The sequence below is a fragment of the Erpetoichthys calabaricus genome, chromosome 7, assembly GCF_900747795.2.
Source record: "Erpetoichthys calabaricus chromosome 7, fErpCal1.3, whole genome shotgun sequence".
NCBI classification, from domain to species: Eukaryota; Metazoa; Chordata; class Cladistia; order Polypteriformes; family Polypteridae; genus Erpetoichthys; species Erpetoichthys calabaricus.
Genome location: NC_041400.2, coordinates 80,217,929 through 80,237,814, shown reverse-complemented (window position 1 = coordinate 80,237,814; position 19,886 = coordinate 80,217,929). Strand labels below are relative to the sequence as shown.

At 37.8% G+C, this 19,886-nt stretch overlaps 1 protein-coding gene across 3 annotated transcripts in view; it reads right to left on the bottom strand.

Annotated features, from left to right (window-relative positions):
• LOC114654217 (protein FAM219A) overlaps window positions 1-19,886 on the bottom strand; it is a 118,086-nt gene that overhangs the window by 34,644 nt on the left and 63,556 nt on the right. For all 3 annotated transcript variants that reach the window (XM_028804627.2, XM_028804628.2, XM_028804626.2), the window contains exons 2-3: window positions 17,131-17,230; window positions 10,942-11,044 (exon numbers count right to left, since the gene is read on the bottom strand). In XM_028804627.2, the coding sequence (XP_028660460.1) occupies window positions 10,942-11,044; window positions 17,131-17,230 (203 nt within the window). The remainder of the gene's footprint in view (window positions 1-10,941; window positions 11,045-17,130; window positions 17,231-19,886) is intronic.

Genomic DNA, 19,886 nt, shown 5'->3' with positions numbered 1-19,886 from the left:
AGGATATTTAAAGATAATTTCTACTGATTAAAAGTGTTTGTAATAATTAAAAGGACTTGTAGGAAAACATAAAATATGTTTTATATGAATTACCATTTAGCTTTAGACATAGTAAAATATCTGTCACCCTTGTAAATGATTTTAAAGCCTCAGACTAAAATATAAACAGAAATGAAATGTGCACATACCTTAACAATATTCTTGAAAAATGTCAAAAGGAGATTTGGAGCATAACTGTTTTAATTAAGCTTATTTTGATCTTTCTAAAGGAATTCATCAGGCCAGACTGAATTTCTACCTTGAGTTCTTCTTACTATGGCTGGTTGAGAGATGTTGTCTAGGTGCTACATTGTCTTCCATTAACTCCTCTAACTGTTCTCCATGCATCTAATGATCCCTACTCTTCTGCAAAGGGTACAATGAACATAGAGGCAAACAAATCTGAACTTACAGAATTACGGAGTGGAACTTTCCTAATTCTACAGGAATCTTCATAGAACATGACTCTTTAACTAATAACCTCCAAAATGTCTGCCTTCTCTACTCTTTTTGTTTTTGCTTCCCACACTTATATAAGATATACTTGTTATCTTTATTGTTATAATATTTGGCTCTTATCAGCTATTATATTAATGGGACCGGTTTTAAAGTTTTCCCTGGCGGATGCCCTGTGGGCCCCCCCCATTTCCGCTAATAAAAATAAAGCAAAACTGATACAAGTGTCAAAAAGGAGGTAATGGTAGTTTAGTATAGTTAGAGTAAAGAAACTTTAGGTTACCAGGTTACCTTCATAGCAACAAACGTTATGCGCCAATAGTTCGAATATTGGGAGACCAACTGAATGGCCTTTTCCTTAGTACATATTCAGATTGACTTTTTTATATTATGAATATTTACTTGTTGTTGTAGATATGCTTTTCAATTGAGTGAAGGTCACAACAAGCAAATTTATACATTGTACTTACTACCTACAGAATTAAATTTGATAATTAAAAACAAATTAGCCAAAAAACAGAAACTTGATTTGAAATGCCATCTGTTTTATCGATAGCACTAAAATAAATTGTGTACTCTCAACAAAACAGGACTAACACCTCATAAAATATTAACAGAAGGGCCAGTAAAACAGCCAGCATCTTCTCCTTTACTGGATCCATAAGTAACTTTCAGCAATTACAAATTAACTAATGCAATATTGCCTAATATTGAGCAAAACCAGTCTGATGATCAAGCTCGATTTACAGAGGCGGCATTGCAGCCGATCCTGAATTACCTCTTACCAACTCCTGCTCTGACCTTTTCTTCTTTTTTCGGCTGCTCCCGTTAGGGGTTGCCACAGCGGATCATTCTCTTCCATATCTTTCTGTCCTCTGCATCTTGTTCTTTTACACTCATCACCTGCATGTCCTCTCTCACCACATCCATAAACCTTCTCTTAGGCCAGCATCTCTCCTCTGCACATGTCCAAACCAACGGAATATCACCTCTCTGATTCTGTCTTCCAACCGTCCAACCTGAGCTGACCCTCTAATGTACTCATTTCTAATCCTGTCCAACCTTGTCACACCCAATGCAAATCTTAGCATCTTTAACTCTGCTACCTCCAGCTCTGTCTCCTGCTTTCTGGTCAGTGCCACCGTCTCCAACCCATATAACATAGCTGGTCTCACTACCGTCCTGTAGACCTTCCCTTTCACTCCTGCTGATATCCGTCTGTCACAAATAACTCCTGACACTCTTCTCCACCCATTCCACCCTGTCTGCACTCTTTTTTTCACCTCTCTTCCACAATCCCATTACTCTCTACTGTTGATCCCAAGTATTTAAACTCATCCACCTTTGCCATCTCTACTCCTTGCATCCTCACCATTCCACTGACCTCCCTCTCATTTACACACATTTATTCTGTCTTGTTCCTACTGACCTTCATTCCTCTCCTCTTTTGAGCATATCTCCACCTCTCCAGGGTCTCCTCAACCTGCTCCCTACTATCGCTACAGATCACAAAGTCATCAGCAAACATCATAGTCCATGGGGACTCCTGTCTATTCTTGTTTTTCAACCTGTCCATCACCATTTAAAATAAGAAAGGGCTCAGAGTCGATCCCTGATGTAATCCCACCTCCACCCTGAATGCATTCGTCACTCCTACCGCAGACCTCATCACAGTCACAGTTTTGTATAACTTCAGAGACACCTACTGGAACTGTCTGAAAAAGCTCAGCATGTATTTAAGGGGGCAAGTGATATCCTATTTTTATATAGAAAGAAATATTAAAACAAAAGGTAAAACGAAATAATCAATCATATCTCCAAGCTTAGTTTTGAATATTCTTATGCTATGTCACCCAATACAGATTTTTAAAATGTGTTCATTTTTCAAACAGATTTTAATTTATTAACCACAAGAAAAACTGAGAAATTACCACTTAAGTCAGGCAATTCTTATAGCAATCAAGATTGAAAGGTCAATAAAATGCTATCAAATGAAATAAATAAGCATTAAGAGTTTTGAACGTAGAAAGAGAAAGAAAAGCAATATATTCAAGGACTGTGACGGGATGCTGTATTCTGAATTTAACAAAAATATGTTTTATCTAATGATTTTTAGCACCTTGACATACCATAACTCTAGGCAATTTGCACAAACAAGATGGACAAAACTATAAACCTGAAATTTCAGGACACGTCAGCTTGTTGCAAAGTGTAAAAGCTGCAGGATTTCAGCAAGAATCTAACTGACTTATAAATAAATACATTTAAATACTAAAATTTTTATGTCCCACAAAGCTGGAAAGCGAGAAAATCAAGGGGGTAAGACAATGTGTGAGACTCTGTCTCTGGAGCAAACCTGTGTTTCAGTTCCCCTGATGACCGAATTCCCCACTATCATAGCTACTCAATTTCTGGTGACTGTTGAGGTGGCCCGTTGGGACTCCTCATGTCTGCCTTCCACCTCAGAGTTAGCGTTCAGCTCTACAAGAAAAAATGGCTTGACACTTCCAATTCTAAGGTTGATGATCCCAGACAGTGTGGAACCTTTAACTTGTGCCTGGGTTTGACTGTGACCCACCTATCTCTACCTGTCTGGCCTGGAGTCTCCTACTGTGCTATCTGAGGGGTGTACACCATCTTCAGAGAAGAAAACATGGACTAGGCCCACCACTTTACCACTACAAAGAAGGCCAGTCACATCCTCCAGCAGTTCACTCTTAATATCCCAACTGACAAAACTGTCATTCTAAAGTGCACAAAATAAACTGTATATTACTGTAATCCACACTGGTATCAGTTATGTATTGAAAAATGTCCAGTTGTTTTAAGAAATAAACAGAAAAAAAACAAATCAGAAAAACAATAAAACAAAAAAGAACAATACCTATAATACATGCCCCACCAGATAAGGCAGAAAGCATTATATAGCCAAAGAAAGCTAATCACACTAGCTATACACTGTTTTCTTTGCTATTGTTACTCCATAACAAGACATAAATAAATACGCCAACTACAGATAACTATAGGAAAAGCATGTACAGTAATTAGCACATATAACAAAGCCATGCCCATTTATACCTTACTGTGCAAAGATAAATACTTTGAGAGCTGGTAGGTCTCATTATTAATCATAATATCAATTAAAACTATATCCAACAAATTGCAAAGACAGACAGATAGAATTTTATTTGTCCCCTGGGGAAATGTGGCTTTTTACAAAAGCTCAATAGATACATACATAGATTATACACACCCACACACTTTTCTGAACAAACACCTGAATGACAAAAAATGAAGAAAATAAAAAGAAAGAAAACTTCTGACTTGGCAGTCCATGTCACAGTATGGCATTATGCAGATGACTGCTGTTGCTATAAAGGAGCCCCAGCAGCATTTTTTGATACACTCAAGCTAAATAATTAATTGACTGAAAGTACTTGGTGTGTCAGAGGATGTGCAGCATTGTTCATAATAGCAGTCAGGTTTATTTTAATTCTCTCCTTCACTTCTTCTCTCCATAAATGTGAATGCCCTTTAAATTAGATTTTTGATTCGGTGGGTCTCTCTTGAAGTGATGTTACTGACCCAGCACACCACAGCATAGAAAAATCACACTGGTCATGGCATGGAATATGTGAAGGTCATCATTACCCACATTAAAGGAACACGGTCTCTTAAGAAAAAACAGCCTGATCTGCCCTTTCTTGTGTAGTTTCTATGTGTTAAGAAGCTAGTCAAACCTGTCATTGATGTGGACCCCCAAGTACTTGTAAGACTGCACCACCTCTACATCCACTTCCAAAATAGTGACCAGACATAGAGGCGCTTTGGTGTGGTGAAAATCAATAATCAGTTTCTTGGCTTTGCTAATGTTAAGTTGCAGATAATTATTTCTGTACCAAGAAACAAAGTTCACTACTTGACTCCTTATACTCTATCATCCCCCTTATAAATATACCTCATAAGCACAGAATATCTGAGAACGTCTGTAAGAGATATGACCTGGTGTTATATGTATAGTCCGAGGTGTACAGAATAAAAAGAAAAGAAAAGAGACAGGACTGTTCCTTGTGATTCTCCAGTGTTGCTCATATCCATATCAGAGACATAGTCTATGAGCATTAGAAACTCTAATCTGCCAGACAGATAGTCCATTTTCTAGGGCCCCATAAGCTCATCTGCCTACATGTCTCTGAGCAAACCTCTCAACAGAGATGGCTGGATATTATTGAAGGCACTGGATAAAGGAGGAAAAAATGTGCAAATCATCAAGCTCATTATTAGGAACGTTGTGGTCAAGTTGCCAAGTTCTACACACAGTACAGCAATGTTGGTGAACTGAAATGCCCATATAGATTACACACATCCAATAAACACATATCTAAACATTCCTTTATTTGCTACAATACCTACTAGCAAACACGGTAAAGAAAAATAATGACAAAAGTACTAAACAAACACCACAAACAAACCCCCATACGATATTGACAATCCAGGAAAAAGTCATAACTGTAGTTGATGCAAGTGGTTCTAGAAACAAACAATGGTTAAAGGATGGAAAGATGTGGTGGAATACTCCCTTTTAATAAACTGCTTCCCGAAACTTGAATAGTGAATACAGTCCTACCACCAGAGTCCACAAGAATAGTCTTCAGAGGCATGCCTCTTCTCAAAGAGAATCAGTGGATTAGATTGGGAGGAAAAGGAACTCACCACCACCCTTAAATCAGGTGGCCGAGCACCATCCTTCTCTGCTATGAATGCCCATTTAACAAAAGGTTTAGGAGCTGCTGCTGATGAAGTCGATTGGAAAATGGTACAATCAAAAAGTCCCGCTATATCCTTCTCTTCCATTTTTATCGGTACAGTGTATACAAACCACAAAGTACAAATCTCACAAACCCCTCCACATTGATTGAAACCTGTTTAAAGGCACAGATGCCAGTTTATAATCAGGAATCAGCTTGACCAGTGTTATTATTTATATTAACACTAGAATCCCTGAAGCCTATGAAAAAACTCGCAATGCCAGGCTACCTTAAATTCCCTAGCACCTCATCAGCATCTTTTGTTTTGCAAATGTGTCGATCAGCACCAACACCCTGCTATCCCATCCCCCAACAACACAGCTTTAGTTGTACACAAAGTTCTCCCAGCTTAGCTGTGTTTATCTGGGCGTGAGTTGCCTTGAATTGTAGAGGGTAAATAATATATCATTAATTGGAGCACATACATTTCATGTGTGTTCCGTGTCTACAGCGATCTGTATAAATGTAAGATGACAAGAAATGAGGCAAGAAATGCTGAACACTTAACGAGAACAGAAACTTTTTTCATGTTCTACTAATAATTGGCAAAATGTTGATGTAAAGTGTATAATGTGTGAAGACTGAAGTCCAAATATCAAATAAACACTTTCATAAAGCTCATAGATATAACAAAACAAGTGCGGTTTTTTTCTAGAATTTAACCAAGGTAAAAGAAATTTGGATAGGGTACAACTCACACACACACCCACAAACACACATATACGTCTGCTTGGCTGGTGCAGAGGTAAGAACTGCTGTCTCCAAGTTGATAGATTGTGGGTTCGATTCCGGGTTCTTCAAGCATTAACTGTTTTGAATATTGAGCAGCTATTATTATTACTACTAGTCATTTAGCCCGTTACAATAATGGGCGCTAGAACAGTAGTGCATAAACATTAGTAGGAACAGTCTATATTAAATGGCAAGGAACTTTGACCTCAATCTTTTTGTTGGTCGTATTTTTCTTTCTTTCAGCCTTTCTTTTGTTGATGTTTACTTGCTGAGCTGACCGTTCTTCGTGGGCTGCCGCCGTGTATTGTGTGTCATTAATTTTCTGTGACAGTAACACTGTCTTGTACGTCCGCTGGCTTGAACGTCTGTAATATACCTTTAATTTTCTCTGGCGGTAATACAGGCGTGCGCGTCGGTAATATGCCTTTAATCTCCTCTGACAGTAATACTGGCTTGTATGTGGATGTAATATGAGTCACTGTATTGTGTACCTTTAATTTCATCTCGCAGTAATACTGGTTTGTATTTCCATAAAACGCCTGTAACTTTCTCTGACAGTAATATCGCGCATTGCACCGTGCCCCGCGCATGCGCACTTCACCTGAAGACACACACACACACGGACACCTGGACGCACACAGGGATTTTATTAAAGAGGATTATATAATAAAAACATACATTTGACACGGTGGCGCAGGGGTAGTGCTGCTGCCTCACAGTAAGGAGACCTGGGTTCACTTCCCGGGTCCTCCCTGCGTGGACTTTGCATGTTCTCCCTGTGTCTGCGTGGGTTTCGTCCGGGGACTCCCGTTTCCTCCCATGGTCCAAAGAGATGCAGGTTAGGTGCATTGGTGATCCTACATTGTTCCTAGTGTGTGGTAGGTGTGTGTGTGTGCCCTGCAGTGGGCAGGCACCCTGCCCGGGATTTGTTCCTGCCTTGCGCCCTGTGCTGGCTGAGATTGGCTCCAGCAGACACCCGTGACCCTGTGTTAGGATATAGCGGGTTGCACAACAACTGACTGACTAACATAAATTTGATTTATTTGAGTCTGTAACAGCCAGTTTAAATTTATGGTACTTGTATAAGTTTGCGTTTTGTTTTATTATTCACTTTTATTCTTTTAGTCATGTTCACACTCCAACCCCCCCCCCCCCCCAATCTGACACTGTTAAGTTTTCAGATAAAAGCCGTGCTATAACAAAGGTGAACTCAGATGAGGATGAGGGTTCTACATCGGAGAAAGAGAACAGAAGTCTTCCCCGAGGGAAATGTCCACTCACACATATGAACAATGCAGTTGCACCAGGCATAAAGGCAAAAGATGGCACCGTTTGTGGATCCAAAAAGAGGATAGGCGTCATCCTCTCAATACTGTACACCACTTTCCGGATGAGAAGTCAAATGACTTGAGTGAAGGAGTATGGGCTGTATGCACCCAGAAGTTGCAAACGGAGGCTAAATGTAGCGACGGTTGTCTGGTTCCTACCTAATAGCTCTGATGCAGGGGCATCCTGGTTTGTTCAAAGCTCCACATACTTAACAGCACATTCACACTGTTTCTTTCAGATTACTTTGTCCTAGCAAGAGTTATTACAGAGTGTTCGGGGCCTCTTTCGAGTGAATGTCCCTGTATTTGGACATTGTTTGCTTTGGATTGCCTTGGCCTTTTTAGGCAATTCCTTTGCCAATGTGCTCCTTGGAGGTTATTTTTGTTAACCAGAGCCTTTTGAAAAATACATTTTTTTCATTCATAAAGATTCAGTATTTGCCCTTTTATTTCTTTCTAGCATTTGATGGTTTCCCCTTCTAGTGGTCATTTTGAGTATTGCTTGGGGACTTTCATGTTCGGGAACACTCTAGTTCATAATAATTTAATGATTATGTAATAATACTTCATTTTTGCATTTTATTACATGTTTATATTTTTACTGTCATTTCAGTGATGCCAAGATCATCATCATGTTCTGCATCTGCTGTGAGTCACAAACTCTTTTTCATGAATCAAGGTATTCTGATGCTATGTGTTGCAGGGAAAGTCACGTTATAAAAGATGCTGTACAGTAGGAAACATATTTGAATATTGTAAAAATAATAATTTATTAAATGTATGTACAACTTTGAATATATGAAATACCCATGAACTTTGACAAGTGATCTTTAAACCATTATAGCTGCATTTATGCAATAGTTCTCAGGTTCTGCAGCTTTAGTTTACTTCATAGACCAATTCAGGCAATAGTGTGCCACATTTTCAAATAATTCTACAAACGTTTAGTAATATTTAAGGCAAAACATTTCACACATAAATAAATAGAGAAAACATTGATATTACAAATAAAAGGGAAGGTCTTGTTTAAAGAAAGTTCAAGTTTAATTATCTTGTTTCATTTCTCTCCAAATATGTTCATACAGTCAGTTTCATATGGTCATTAAAATTTATAGAAAGGAGATGATCAGAATGGTCAAAACTGTATGCCAACATTCTATTTGTAAACTAATCTAACAGTACATGCTTCTAGACTATTTCCTAACTGGTTTAATGAACACTCTGTTTTTATAGGAATAGATAAGAAACTTCAATTTCATGTGAACTTATAATGGTAAAAGATTATACCATAAAGTTACCATAAGTAACTTTGAGAAATTGATTTTCTATTGAAATTAGCAGACACTTTTGTGAATTTAACTTTTTAAGATAGAACCTTACAACCATAAATATTTCTAATGGGATCTCTATGTCTGACCTATCTTCAGTAATAGCCCTAAATTTTCTGCCACTTATTTAATTTTATCCATCCAGATTTTTTTATGGAAAGCACTAATTAGTCATGACATTTCAAAGGACAAATGACACTGTTTGAGGAGATACTTACCAACCTAACTAACAAACTGCTTACTTTTTAAACCAAAGTTATTATATTTTAGCATCTACTTATTTTTTTCACATTTTAAAAATTCTTAAGAACCCTTAAGACTCCAACATTGAAGGACAACAAAAAGCTAGGTTACTACACATAATGTACATAACACACATGCTACATAATAATGTATAATATTATTGAACAACAACAAGAGTGATGCATCTTACAAATGGCCAAAATGAGGTTTCAACCCAGGCTTGCTAGGTTCGCTGTCTGTGACATGGTAAGGGTGAAGATAATCTAGGATAATTTGCTTGTAGAATCATTGCTCTTTTAAAAGGCGACGTTCAGGTGGTTTGCTTAATGGGTGCTTTCTACAGTAAGTCTACTGAGCATTGTCACCTTCAGAAAAACTCATAAGCAGGTGGAAAGGAGGACTATCAGCTGGTTCTATGAGGCTCTAGCAATCCTTCAAATGAAGTATGCTACTGGAGACGGAGAAATCTTGTTTGACCTGCTTGACATATTATCTTTGAGACCATGTATAGAAGAGGCAGACTAAGAATGAGCAGGTGCTTATCTTTTGATATTTACTTTCAATAAACAAATTATTCTCAAATTATTGTCCAAGTAATAAATTCTGACCCTTTTTTATTAATTAGATTTATTAAGTGTTTTTGAAAAAAAACAACAAAAAAAAAACAGCTCAATAATTACTGAATTTATGAAAGAAACAAACAAACCAGGGGTGCTGTACAATGGCTGACCCTGCACTCTAACCTCCAAAGGTCATGCGAAAAGACAATTTTCCCTTGAGGATTAATAAAGTATGTCAAGTCAAAAATAAATAATTGTTATGTCATAATGTATTTTACAGTACTATTTTTTTACAGTGTTGTTAAAGTATTTGCCTTTTTTGGTTTCCCGAAGAACTGAAAATATTTAATTTAATTAATGGGATTTTTGACATTTTAGGTAACTAAATATAATATTCAAAGGTTAATGTTTTGTTAAGAAAAAAAACTTTTAAGAGTATATTTAAGATTAACAATGTGTGGTAAGGATGTGGACAAAAGGTATGCATCAACAGATTCAATCACTGAACTGGTTAAAATAGTTTTCATGTTTCTTAAAAAAATCTTCAGTCACAGCTGAAGATAAATTTTGTGTGAAATTCAATATGCCACTGCACTTTGATTAAAGCATCACAACTAGATAAAAAGTACGCTTACATATACTCTACACCCTTTCACACAGTACACTATCAGAAAATCTTCTATCCCACAGTACCCCATTTTCCCTATAATATATATAAATTAATGAAAAAAGCATTGGGTGGAATATATTTTCCATAGTAATAAACATTTCTCTTTAGTAGACCATGTTTAAATTGTATCTCTTGATCAAAATAACCTTGTACATAGATGTGCGTAAGCTTCTGCTTCCTACCTTTTTGCTCTTTGTTGGAGGGGATGGAATGCCACTGACCTTCTTGAAACAAAAATGGCAAGTGCACTTATATTTTTTAAAAAAAAAGCCCAAGCACCTCTGCCGCTTTCGTGACACGTGTATTTCTCTCCTCTTTCTCATATACTGTACTTAAGTTTATGCACTGGAATAATTAAATAAAATACAAAATAGGACTGTTTTACAAATCAGGATTTGTACACTATATCTAAAATCTGCTTTGCAACTATGGCTTTATTCATTTTGGAAGAGAATGCACTGGAACATCAATGGCCTCCTTTACTTTGAGAGAAAGAAACATTATCCTGACTTTTTGTAGTAAAACTTTTTTTCAGCCATAGTGACAGAATCTGTTCTATAATCTTCACTACAAAAATTATTATGGTAATTAAAAATACCAAGACTGATGAATAAAAAGTATTTTCCCAATCTGTGTTATGAAAAAAAAAAAATTTTTTTGTTTATCTTTTATTTTAGGGCAAGACTATAAAATATACTAATTAAGACATTAAACAAAGTACAGTATCATAACCTCTTGAAACCTGCATTTTCTTATTATTCAGTTCAGTTCACTCACCGTGTTCTGGCCATAACATTGTTCTTCTTTGGCTGCTGGTTAACTGGGCTTCCAATATTTCCATTTTTAAGAGATCCTTTTCTTGCTAATTCTCGCTGTTTCTCTGTAATCACAAAACATGCAAAAGTGGCATTCAAGCAAAACATTTGCTTATGGATGCAGGAGCCAGTTGAGCTCAAGACAGTTGACAATTACTGGTATGCATGACTGTTTTTAACAATGTTGTCCTCTCTGAAGGCATCACAAGGAGCAGAAGGAACTGTTACTTTTATCCTCTCTTTACAGGCATTCATCGTTTGGTTTATAAGTGTCTCCTTAAGTTTGGAAACAGTGTGCACGTTCTGGTGCATATCATTTGGACTTGGTACTTGTACCCAGTACATTGCAGTACTGCAGGAAGCAATCGAGTTTAAACTGCAATTTCTCAACAGAATTGATCTAAATATATGTTGTTTATTATATAATAAGACTTCAAAGTATGATAACTCCCTACATATTAAGCAGAAGTAGCTTTTAATATTCTTGGGTGACATTAAACAAATGTTATTTATTAAGATTTTCCCTACAATTTGACAGTGGATTTTCATCACTGTACAGCTTACAAAGCTGGGAAAAGAGAACAGAAGTTGTCAAAAATTCTTCTGCAGGTAGGTCCACATACTATAGCATACTGTGTTTGCTGCTAGTGGAAGAACCTTCCAAGCAAAACAAGCAAACTTATCTATGAGAAACTTTGCCACTAGCCTGGAGATAGCAGATACTAATATTTCAGTGAAGTCAATATGTTTCAAAGAAATATAAAATTTATTTCTGTATTTGGCTGACTTTCAGTTATGACGTATTGCTGTTCAAAAACAAAATTAAGACTAAAATATCTATCCTTGATATATTCTTTTAAGGCATAAAGAATAAAATACATACTAAATACCTTCTTTACTGCACAGAAATTTATGTGGAACATTACAATGAGCACCCTAGTAAAACATTTCACAGTCATCTTGCAACTATAAAAGTAGTTAAATGTTTGACTAACATCGTTCATAATTAATTCTTAATTCATGTAGTGCTATAAATACAAAAAAGTAAAATGCAATGTTTTAAAGGTTTATTTAAGAGATGCATTATAAATTAGCTATTGTAGCTAATTTTCATTATATTATATATCTGTCTTAATATCAGGTCTTCCAACACAGGTTTTTGCTTCTTTTTTTGTGCTTCTTCTGTGTGTTGATGTGATGGTTGTTGTATGTCATATTTCTTGAGCATTCATAAAAAACTAAATTTCACCTTGGGAAATAAATTACTACCTTTCTAATATTTCCAGTATGCTAGACTGCTTTGATGTCACAATAAATATATGCATATAAGCAAGACTGGTCACTGGCACTATGCAGTTTTAATAAATTCACAAAGGGGAAATTCACTTGTTACAGAAGCAGCATAGAACATAAAATCAGGATGCAAAACAGCAAAAACAAAGGGTGGAATTAATAACCCAGATTTGTATGTACAGGTGCTGGTCATAAAATTAGAATATCATGACAAAGTTGATTTATTTCAGTAATTCCATTCAAAAAGTGAAACTTGTATATTCGATTCATTCATTACACACAGACTGATGTATTTCAAATGTTTATTTCTTTTAATGTTGATGATTATAACTGACAACTAATGAAAGTCCCAAATTCAGTATTTTGGAAAATTAGAATATCAATTAAGACCAATGCAAAAAAAGGATTTTTAGAAATGTTGGCCAACTGAAAGGTATGAACATGAAAAGTATGAGCATGTACAGCACTCAATATTTAGTTGGGGCTCCTTTGGCCTGGATTACTGCAGCAATGTGGCATGGCATGGAGTCGATCAGTTTGTGGCACTGCTCAGGTGTTATGAGAGCCCATGTTGCTCTGATAGTGGACTTCAGCTCTTCTGAATTGTTGGGTTTGGCGTATTGCATCTTCCTCTTCACAATACCCCATAGATTTTCTATGGGGTTAAGGTCAGGCGAGTTTGCTGGCCAATCAAGAACAGGGATACCATGGTCCTTAAACCAGGCACTGGTAGCTTTGGCACTGTGTGCAGGTGCCAGGTCCTATTGGAAAATGAAATCTGCATCTCCATAAAGTTCGTCAGCAGCAGGAAGCATGAAGTGCTCTAAAAACTTCCTGGTAGACGGCTGCGTTGACCTTGGACCTCAGAAAACACAATGGACCAACGCCAGCAGATGACATGGCACTCCAAACCATCACTGACTGTGGAAACTTTACACTGGACCTCACGCAACGTGGATTCTGTGCCTCTCCTCTTTCATCAGAGAACATAACTTTGGACCAGTCAGCAGCAATCCAGTCCTTTTTGTCTTTAGTCCAGGCGAGACGCTTCTGACGCTGTCTCTTGTTCAAGAGTGGCTTGACACAAGGAATGCGGACTCCAGCTGCAGTCCACTCTTTGTGAATCTCCCCCACATTTTTGAGTGGGTTTTGTTTCACAATCCTCTCCAGGGTGCGGTTATCCCTATTGCTTGTACACTTTTTTCTACCACATCTTGTCCTTCCCTTCGCCTCTCTATTGATGTGCTTGGACACAGAGCTCTGTGAACAGCCAGCCTCTTTAGCAATGACCTTTTGTGTCTTGCCCTCCTTGTGCAAGGTGTCAATGGTCGTCTTTTGGACAACTGTCAAGTCAGCAGTATTCCCCATGATTGTGTAGCCTACAGAACTAGGCTGAGAGACCATTTAAAGGCTTTTGCAGGTGTTTTGAGTTAATTAGCTGATTAGAGTGTGGCACCAGGTGTCTTCAATATTGAACCTTTTCACAATATTCTAATTTTCCCGAGATACTGAATTTGGGACTTTCATTAGTTGTCAGTTATAATCATCAACATAAAAGAAATAAACATTTGAAATACATCAGTCTGTGTGTAATGAATGAATCTAATATACAAGTTTCACTTTTTGAATGGAATTACTGAAATAAATCAACTTTGTCATGATATTCTAATTTTATGACCAGCACCTGTATAGTCTATCAAGTATATATGATGCAATTACCTTGTGTTTCTATTATAACTGGCTGGGGTGAATATAAGTATGACAGAAGAAGGTATTACATGGCCTGATATATTGGGCAAAAAAAAATTCCCATAGTACCTCTTGGCATACTACAGTGAAATGAACTGAAGGCTAAATGTAAGCAAAGATGAGCGGTAATAAATTATTTAAGTCCACTAAGTTTACAATTCTCTTATATCCCACTAACTATGGTGGACATAGGGTTAGTCCTGGAATGCTGCTAGACTAATTAATCACTTTATCCAAATATTTGGCATCCTCTGAGTTGATGTTACTCTTCCAGCAGACATGAGATTAAAAAAGTACACTAATCAATATGGACATGATGAACATCCTTAGCAGCTTGTTGCACAATTTTAAGGACCAGTTTTTCATGAGGAAGAAGAGTCTAACATGGTTCAATTATACAATAGACCCCCAGATAGTTTGGAATAACCTTCACCATTTTGACCAGTGTGGTGAAAGATCTTCTGAGGCCCCAAGGAAAACCAGACATTCACCATCAATTTCTGGTAATGTTTATTTGGAAGCAGTTATCTTAGCACCAGGTGGCACAATCCACCATCACTTTTCAATGTTATCTCCAGTTCCAACGTAGGTTCCTTTCAAGAAGTCCATGTACTTCAACAGAAAACAGAGAAGTTCATAAATAGGTTGTAGATGGTGAAGCAAACTATGAACAGCACAGTTTCCTGGGGGACAACTTGTGTAAGCTAATCTAAGGAAGAAGATAAGGGTAAAAGAAATAAAAATGCAACTTCAGGTAAGTTAGCAGTTTTCTACCAGTTTTACATCCAAACAATGATACAGTCATATGAAAAAGTTTGGGAACCCCTCTTAATTCTTTGGATTTTTGTTTATCATTGGCTGAGCTTTCAAAATAGCAACTTCCTTTTAATATATGACATGCCTTATGGAAACAGTAGTATTTCAGCAGTGACATTAAGTTTATTGGATTAACAGGAAATATGCAATATGCATCATAACAAAATTAGACGGGTGCATAAATTTGGGCACCCCAACAGAGATATTACATCATAACTTAGTTGAGCCTCCTTCTGCAAATATAACAGCCTCTAGACACCTCATATAGCCTTTGAAGATTGTCTAGATCCTGGATGGAGGTATTCTTGACCATTCTTCCATACAAAATCTCTCCAGTTCAGTTAAATTTGATGGCTGCCGAGCATGGACAGCCTTCTTCAAATTATCCCATAGATTTTCGATGATATTGAAGTCAGGGGACTGTGACGGCCATTCCAGAACATTGTACTTCTCCCTCTGCATGAATGCCTTTGAAGATTTCGAACTGTGTTTTGGGTCATTGTCTTGTTGGAATATCCAACCCCTGTGTAACTTCAACTTTGTGACTGATGCTTGAACATTATCCTGAAAAATTTGTTGATATTGGGTTGAATTCATCTGACCCTTGGTTTTAACAAGGGCCCCAGTCCCTGAACTAGCCACATAGCCCCACAGCATGATGGAACCTCCACCAAATTTGACAGTAGGTAGCAGGTGTTTTTCTTGGAATGCGGTGTTCTTCTTCTGCCATGCAAAGCGCTTTTTGTTATGACCAAATAACTCAATTTCTGTCTCATCAGTCCAAGGCACTTTGTTCCAAAATTAATCTGGCTTGTCTAAAGGAGCATTTGCATACCACAAGCGACTCTGTTTGTGTCGTGAGTGCAGAAAGTGCTTCTTTCGATGTACAGATACACCATCTGCAGCAAGATGTTCTTGCAGGTCTGTGGAGGTGATCTGTGGGTTGTCTGTAACCATTCTCACAATCCTGCGCATATGCCGCTCCTGTACTTTTCTTGGCCTGCCAGACCTGGGTTTAAAAGCAACTGTGCCTGTGGCCTTCCATGTCCTGATTACATTCCTTACAGTTGAAACTGACAGCTTAAACCTCTGAGATAGCTTTTTGTAGCATTCCCCTAAACCATGATACTGAACAATCTTTGCTTTCAGATCTTTTGAGAGTTGCGTTGAGGATCCCATGCTGTCACTCTTCAAAGGAGAGTCAAAGGGAAGCACAACTTGCAATTGACCACCTTAAATACCTTTTCTCATGATTGGAAACACCTGTCTATGAAGTTCAAGTCTTAACAAGCTAATCCAACCAATTTGTTGTTGCAAGTAATCAGTATTGAGCAGTTAGTTACATGCATTCAAATCAGCAAAATTACAAGGGTACCCAAATTTTTACACAGCCAGTTTTTCACATTTGATTTAATTTCATACAACTAAATACTGCTTCACTAAAAATCTTTGTTCAGAAAACACCCCAGTACTCAGATATTCCTAGGAAATGAAAGACATACCACTGTTATCTTTTTTTGTTGAAAGCAGAGTAAATTATTATGCAGGCTGAGAGGGGTTCCCAAACTTTTTCATATGACTGTATGTGTATGTCTGCATTTTGAAGGAATAACATTGATGTTAGCAGGATTACTGGCTGACCCATAAGTAAATTAAATAACAAAACCGTGACTTTTCTATTTCTTATATTAGTGATGTTTCATGCATGACTGTTCACTTTTGGACTGTTAAAATTAGAATTGTATAATGTGCAGGACTAACAGCAAGTACAGAGTGTATAAGAGTGTATAAAGATGTTAGTATTTCTGAATAAAAGTTGTGGATCATGCAAAGTACAAACATGAATGAAAAGACAGAACGAAGAAAACTGTGATGAGCAGCATGGTGGAAAAGGGTCTGGTAGCTATCTCTGTGGTGTTTCACATGTTCTCTCCATGCCTGCATAGTTTTTCTACCAGGTAATGTTGCTTTCCTCCTACATCCCCAAAAACATGCAGGTTAGGGTTAACTGATTCAAAAATCAAGTGAGTGTGTAAGTGTGTGGGCGTATGCGTGTGTGCATGAGTGAATTCTGAAATGGATATGCTCTCTCCCCTGTCCAGGGCTGGTTCAGGTTCTCACCATGTTATGTCATATCCTTATGGTTCTTATATGACAACAGAGAGATCCTCACTCAAAGTTATCATGATAGACAAACAGCAGGCTTACCTTGAAACCACACAAACACAATTGTTTTACGTCAGATACAATATACAGTATAAAGGGGTATATTTAGGCATCTTAATGGACTCACCTATTTTTATTTGAAGTGGGGATGGTTTGTAATTGATGGAAACAGTTTCTGCCTCTTGAGTGTCTGCATCTCCTTCAGAGATTGATGACGCAGCTGGATCCTGATAAAAATAAATAATTACAATCAATGAAAGCTGTAATTAAAAAGATAAATCGCACAGGTAGTTGCCTGCACTCTGAAATTCTGATCAGAGAAAGATTCCAATTGAGAATTTCATATATGTTCCAAGTGGAAGCAGCACAGTGAATTGACAAGTATAGTATAAGAGTATCATGATTAAATTTACTTTAACTAGTTAGCATTTAATTTAGTTATCCAGCAGCATCTGACACATGGGAAGAACTTCTAAATACAAGACAGCACTGCACATCAATTTTTTAAAGACTGATTCAAATTTAGATCTTTTGCTATGCCAAGGTACACAAGGCTTTGGCCTCACTCCCATCAACAATCAGTCAAAAGCATACACCATTAAAACAAGTTTTATTTCAGGTAATTTTTATATCAATCATCATACAAATTTCAATTTACAAATATATCTACTCGCCATTCCAGTTACTCAGCAGTAGTGATGCGCCAATCAATCAGCAGCTGATCTAAATCTGCCGATTTTCACTACAAAAGACTCAGTTACCTGTAAATTGGCCGATCACAAAAAAAAAAAAAAAAAAAATTTGTTCAGCTTTATGGTCATTTAGTTGTAGTGTTCCTTTATGTACTGGTAGTCTTATTTTTTTTCCCTGCAAACTTCCCATAAACAGAGAGTAGTAAGGTAGACTTTACCAACGAGAGAAGAAGAGGACTGAAAAATTATCCTTTACATAAAAGAAAGTAAGTAACGGAATAATAAACTGTGAAAAAAGAATCCGAGGAGTCATGTCGTCCAATTAGACGAAAAGCAAGAAAAGTTGCTTTTAATGAATTCAGACCTTTTTTAATTTATCCTTTAATCAAAATTAAGTAAAAAATATTTAAAAGTGCTTTGAAGACAGTCGCCACAAAGAACTGTACAATAAAATAAAATAACAAAGAAGTTATAATGTTTATGCTTATGTTTCTAGACTTCTCTAGCGCCTTCAACACCATCCAACCTCTGCTCCTTAGGGTCAAGCTGACAGAGATGGGAGTAGATTCATACCTGGTGGCATGGATCGTGGACTATCTTACAGACAGACCTCAGTATGTGCGTCTCGGGAACTGCAGGTCTGACATTGTGGCCAGCAACACAGGAGCGCCGCAGGGGACTGTACTTTCTCCGGTCCTGTTCAGCCTATATACATCGGACTTCCAATACAACTCGGAGTCCTGCCACATGCAAAAGTTTGCTGACAATACTGCTATCATGGGCTGCATCAGGAGTGGGCAGGAGGAGTATAGGAACCTAATCAAGGACTTGGTTAAATGGTGCGACTCAAATCACCTACAACTGAACACGAGCAAAACCAAGGATCTGGTGGTGGATTTTAAGAGGACCTGGTCCCTCATGGACCCCGTGATCATCAGAGGTGTCTGTGTGCAGAGGGTGCAGACCTATAAATACCTGGGAGTGCAGCTGGATGATAAATTGGACTGGACTGCCAATACTGATGCTCTGTGCAAGAGAGGACAGAACCGACTGTACTTCCTTAGAAGGCTGGCGTCCTTCAACACCTGCAATAAGCTGCTGCAGATGTTCTATCAGACGGTTGTGGCGAGCGCCCTCTTCTACGGGGTGGTGTTCTGGGAAGGCAGCATAAGGAAGAGGGACGCCTCACACCTGGACAAACTGGTGAGGAAGGCAAGAATCTATTGTAGGCACGGAGCTGGACAGTTTGACATCCGTGGCAGAGTGATGGGCTCTGAGGAGGCTGCTGTCAGTTTTGGAGAATCCACTAAACAGTTTCATCTCCAAACAGAGGAGCAACTTTAGTGACAGCCTGCTGTCACTGTCCTACTCCACTGACAGACTGAGGGAGATCGTTCCTCCCCCACACTATGCGACTCTTCAATTCCACTTGGGGGGTTAAACGTTAACATTATACAAAGTTATTGTCTGTAATACCTGCATTTTTATCACTCTTTAATATTGTTATTTTGTTTTTTTTATCAATATGCTGCTGCTGGAGTATGTGAATTTCCCCTTGGGATTAATAAAGTACAGTGGAACCTCGGTTCACGACCATAATTCGTTCCAAAACTCTGGTCGTAAACCGAGTTGGTCGTGAACCGAAGCAATTTCTCCCATAGGATTGTATGTAAATACAATTAATCCGTTCCAGACCGTAGAAACTGTATGTAAATATATACATTTTTTTAGTTTTTAAGCACAAATATAGTTAATTATACCATAGAATGCACAGCGTAATGGTAAACTAAATGTAAAAACATTGAACAACACTGAGAAAACCTTTAACAACAGAGAAAACTAACACTGCAATAGTTCGCGCTATGGTGCTAGGAACCGCTCGCTAAAAACACTTTCTTTAATGAGTTTTAAGCACAGGGAAAAAAGGAACATTTGAAAAATCCGTAATTTAATAAACCACCAAGAAAAGTAACATTGCAACAATGCAGGCTACAAACCGATCACTGGAAACAGAACTGAAAACAAAAAACAAGCCTTCTCTAACTTATGCGTCCCTCAATCGCTCTGTGTGTGTGTGCGTGCGCCTCTCTCTCTCTCTCCGCCTGTGTGTGTGTGTGTGCCTGCCTGCGTCTCTCTTTTGCGAGCCTGGAGCACCTGTGTGTGTCTCTCTAGCGCGCTCCTGTGTGTGTGC